Consider the following 5,153-nt stretch of genomic DNA (forward strand, 5'->3'; position numbering starts at 1 on the left):
AACAGCAACACCCGCTGACTACATTTCCCACAATTCTCGGCGAGGTTTAAAGGGAGCGCGCGTTTAAAAAATCACTCAAGGGTTTTGTCAGACGTCCGTGATATTCAGATTATATAGATTTAAAGGATATTTGGGGTAAAATATTTTAAATATTAGCCAGCTTTATTTGTATGACATGTTTATCATAAAACAAACAAACAAAAACATATCTAGAAAAACAAGAACATTTATTAATTTGTTAATGTTTATGTAGAGCAGGTATATAGGCAACTTTTTCTCGACACAACACTGGATTCAATTATAATTTTGAGGGATGTAAACAAAAACAATGGTCCCAACGTATATCCTGTTTTACATTTTTAATTTCTATAGCTTTCGCGTGTCCAAAAAGAGCCACACATTGATAAGTAATGTTTTGACAGCTGATTAAAACATTACATATTATACAAGCCCGTAGCCTGCCTATTGAAAGTGGTATTTTTTTCTGAAAAAAGTGGACCTTTTTGCAGTTATTCGCCTCATGCGAGATTTAAATGCTGCATTTTAGTGGCATTTTAAGCACTATTGTCTATATGGTAATCATAACCACACTTTTTGATGTATTAAAAATATGTGCTTACCATCCTACTTTATAACGAAGTATTCATTCATTTTCCTGTCGGCTTAGTAACTTTATTATTCTGGAGTCGCCACAGAGGAATGAACTGCCAACTTATCCAGCATATGTTTTATGCAGCGGATGCCCATCCAGCTGCAACCAATCACTGAGAAACTTCCATACACACTCAAACACTACGAACAATTTAGCTTACCCAACTCACCCATAGCACATGTCTTTGAACTGTGGAGAACACTAGAGCACCCGGAGGAAACCCACGCCAACACGAGGAGAACATGCAAACTCAACACAGAAATGCCAACCCAGCCGAGGCTCAAACCAACCTTCTTGCTGTGAGGCAATCATGCCACCCACTGCGCCACCGTGAGACCTATTTATTACAAAGTTTTTATCTACAATTTTGCAGTTAAACTGTAAATTATTAGTTTTAGATATGTTATGAAATAAACAGAGAAAATATGAAAATTATTTTAAAATACAAATCTATTATCATCCATCATTTAAGAAAGAAAAACTTAGGAGTCTGGTAAAACTTGTTTAAACTAAAAAAGTGTAGCTAATAGGCAAATAAAAACTGGCCATTTCATTCACTTCCTCAGTCAGAAATGGGCACTTGAAAGATTAATATTACATTTGTCTTAAAGCCTTTTTCTGTCTGTAATTTTCACAATTTAAGATAGCATAGCAGTCAAAAATGGGATAAACCAGTACATGTAAAGGTCATATTCATGGCCTTTGTCAGTGAGGGGTGTGTCTTTCGAATCACCCAAACCCCCACTGGCTACAGCCTGTAATACACAGCCTCAGCAAATTATGAGTGTTTGTTAACATCTTTTTTAAAATAACGACTGCAGCATCCATGATAAACACACCATTGTAAACAAACATGGTCAGTTCACATGTTTGCACATTGTGCATGAATTTAAAAAACTGCTGAGGCTCATCTGGATTAAAGTTAACGACTTACAGTTAATTAATATGCACACACTTTATGAGACATCAATGTAGCCTGTTGGTTGCAACTGATTCAGCTAGAGTGAAGCATATAAGTGAAGTCTGCTATAATGTTCTGCTGAAAAAGTCACCTGAATCAATGGCCTGAGGGTGAATAAACTGACAAAAAATATTTTTGGGGTGAATTGTAACCGCTTGATGTTATTGTGTATGTCCACACATGCTGCTTTTCAAGAACTTAAAAACCTGTTTGAGCTTTTTCGAAAAATGATATAGGCCTAGTTCACCACTGAACAGTCAGAAAGATTCACACTGAATCGTAAAAGTCGTTCGAGCGATTTGTTGAAAAGAATCGACTCATACGAATGATTCATTCACGAATCGGGCATCATCACTTCTGATTCAAAACAGACAACAGAAAATACACGCTGCTCGACATCTCAGTCAATTATAGGGAGGGAAATGCATCGCTTAACAGACATTTCAGACGTAATTTTAATGCAACAGAGGTTTGCATATAGCCGAGCTATCGAAACCTGTTGTTGAAATAAAATATTTAAACAATTGTGGCGGCGCAGATGCCCGGTATTGGCTCATAGGACGATAAGTCAATAAAAAACGATTCCAGAATTACAACTGCTCAATGATATCATCCTTACGAACACTAAAGTTTGGAGACTGGCGGTCATAACGGACCGCGCATTCAGCGCTCAGCGCGTCCGATGTATTTTTAACCCTCAGTTGCTGCATTACCGGAGTCCCGTCCACCCACGTGCTTCAAAACGCTGAGACGGAGGCAGCAAAACACGCACTTTCTGCGGCTCTGCCCGTCCGAGCGCAGCGACAGGGGGCGTCCGACGTGTTGCCGAAGCGAGGCGGTGGGTGCAGTCGGGGCCGCTGTAGGGAGGGAGGGAAGTGAGGAAGGGAGGGCGAGAGGAGAAGGAGGGATGGAGATGGATGATAGATGCTTATGTAGCGCGTCCCGTACGTTTGCCGTTATGCTCGGCCGCAGACAAACTTGCACCCTCCCGTGACTTTCTTTCCCCTGCTGCTCCACCCATGAAGCAGGACGCAGGGCGAATGCGTGCCACTGTTCCGGAGCGCGTCGTGATCGCTTATTTATCCGTCTGATAAATGGTTTTGGAGCTCGCCGCGCCCGCCGGTGCAGGCCCTGCGCTCCAGCGCTGCATCCCGCACATCCAGCGGGTTTTCCGGGTCAGAGTGAGCTGCAGCGCCGCCGAGTCCAGCTGCGACAGCCCCAACGCCGGTTCCAGTATCATCGTAAACATCGAGGACGGCAAGGAGGAAGATTGCACTAAAGCTAAAGTGAGTGTGTGTGTGCGTGCGTGTGTGTGAGAGCGCGTGTGTCGCAGGAGAGCTGCGCGAGCACGACCGATGAGCAGCCACATCGCCATTCAAGCTGTTTATTTTGATATATTTTCAGCTTTGGGTTCACTTTCACGGGTCTAATTAAGAAGTTTGTTTGTTTCCTTCATGACTGTGTAGAATAAACCCTCTGTAAATGCTTCAGGTGCAGCGAATCACGGCCAGAACTGATGCTCACGACTCACGTTTTACAGAGATTTACTGAGTGCAGTTTGACAGGCGGCGCGCAAACACGCACTCGCTGACTTTTGAGGCTACAGCCAAATAATGACCCATCACAGACACGATAGTTTATACAGTAGATAGTTACGTTTACTACTTTATCTTTAAACCTGATTCTCACAGAAACCTGTTGACATTATTAGGGCTGAAGCAACGCGTGATTTATGAGGTGTTTATGAGTCAACAAGTTGGTCTTTAACTTGACATCATGAGTTATTATTAAAACATTTGTTTTCAATTTATATATTAATAGGCATGTAATCATCAATAAACGATTAACTTAAAAAATACACTTAATCTGCAAGAATGAAGCATGTAGGGTTTGTTTACACTTGGCTTAAACAAACTTGGGTACGATTTCTTTCAGCAGGATTTATTAGATTACAATAAGTGTGAACACTGCCATCTGACTTTCATTACACACAAAATAAAACAGCATCAGTTTGCCTTCTACTGCACATTAAAAGAAATATATCTAAACTAGCCAAAACAGGACATGGATTGACTAAATGACACATTTTATGAGCGCTTACAAGTTCTCAACCGATAAAAAAACTGGATTTATCATCACACCAGCACTGTATTGTTTGCACATTCAGTTCCATTGCAAAAATCTTTAGGTTTAGTCTTAAAAACGACACCAAGCAAGTCAGGATTAAATCAATCATGTTTTAGTCCAGAGGAAAAAGCAAACAAAAACAAGCTGCAAGTGTGAACACACTCTCAGTGTCCTTGCTTGGGCCAATCACAATCAAGCCAGTTGTCTCTTGTTTGGCATTCTGCGTACACGCCAATGTCATCGCACTGACTGCTGCTGTGTTTGCATTAGTCCTGCATCTCCTAAAGCATTAAAAGTGTCCTAAACAGTGCAGCTTCAGGTACAGGATGAGGCCTTCTGTCTGAGTGCATGCTTTCACCTCCTGCTGACTATTTTGTCATAACTGCACCATAAGATGCTGCCACCCACTGTGTCTTTAGACTGAGTGTCTGAGCTCGGAGCTGCACCGTGGGCCTTAAATGTGCTTCATCTCGCCATGAGCTCCAGCAAAGAGACTCCACTTGTTGCTATGAGACAAACCGGCACAAACCTGTGCGTGTGCTCGAGTGCATGGTGGCCTTGCTGATTGTAAGCCTGTGTTGTGGAGGAGGTGAGGAGAAGAGAAGGGAAAAAGAGAAGGAAAACAAGGCAGAAACGAAAGGGGAAGAGCGAGGGAAGAAAAGGAGGAGGGAGACTTGCTTGTTGAATATGTTGTCCTGTTTTTGCTGGCTGATGTATTGGGATGTTTACAGAAGACTGAAAGGGATAGTTCAGCCAAAAATCTAAATCATTTACTCTCTCTTGTTCCAAACCTTTAGGAGATTCTTTCTTCTGTTAACCACAAAAGAAGATATCTTGAAGAAAGATGAAAACCTGTAATCGTCATCTTTCATAGTATTTGTGTTTCGCACTATGAAAGTCGATGGTTACAGGTTTTCAGCATTCTTCAAAATATCTTCTTATATCTACTTATAAAGATTTGGAAACTTTTGAAGGTGAGTAAAATAATATTTTTGGGTGAACTAACCCTTAAAATACAGAAGTCCACTCTACATGACAGGCCGCTTGTTTGTCCATTCCGGCTCTCCGTGCTGCAGTTTCTGTCTGCAGTCAGTGGAGTGTTTTGCATGACAGAGGACTGATGAGCTTTCCTGGCTCTTTTGGGTTTTAGACGATGTCTGGCCTTTGCAGAAAGCTGATTGTGTCAGATCTGTGCTCTCTGGCTCTGTTTAACACAGCAGTGGGCTCACACATTTTTTACCGGGAGAGAAATATTTCAGCGTTCTGCCTTGTGCGTTCACGTGCTCCCTGCACACAGATCTCTCCCACACACTTTAGCAGCAGTTTCCCGATCAGTTCCAAGGCAGGCTGGGTGATGTACAGAGAAAGCGTAAGTTTACGTCAGACGCGTCCCTAATGAACATGGGCGTATGA

The 5,153-nt window shown here is 42.1% G+C and overlaps 1 protein-coding gene and 1 long non-coding RNA gene across 4 annotated transcripts in view; one reads left to right on the plus strand and one right to left on the minus strand.

Moving 5' to 3' along the window:
• The first annotated feature begins 2,496 nt into the window (after window positions 1-2,496).
• The window catches only part of zc3h12b (zinc finger CCCH-type containing 12B), a 26,023-nt gene continuing 23,366 nt past the window's right edge, over window positions 2,497-5,153 (plus strand). For both annotated transcript variants that reach the window (XM_021476439.3, XM_021476440.3), the window contains exon 1: window positions 2,497-2,899. In XM_021476439.3, the coding sequence (XP_021332114.2) occupies window positions 2,708-2,899 (192 nt within the window). In that variant the 5' untranslated portion in view covers window positions 2,497-2,707. The remainder of the gene's footprint in view (window positions 2,900-5,153) is intronic.
• The window catches only part of LOC141385801 (uncharacterized), an 11,320-nt gene continuing 9,701 nt past the window's right edge, over window positions 3,535-5,153 (minus strand). For both annotated transcript variants that reach the window (XR_012406821.1, XR_012406822.1), the window contains exon 3: window positions 3,535-5,087. This is a non-coding gene — a long non-coding RNA (uncharacterized lncRNA). The remainder of the gene's footprint in view (window positions 5,088-5,153) is intronic.

This window comes from Danio rerio, chromosome 5 (assembly GCF_049306965.1).
Source record: "Danio rerio strain Tuebingen ecotype United States chromosome 5, GRCz12tu, whole genome shotgun sequence".
Taxonomy (NCBI): Eukaryota; Metazoa; Chordata; class Actinopteri; order Cypriniformes; family Danionidae; genus Danio; species Danio rerio.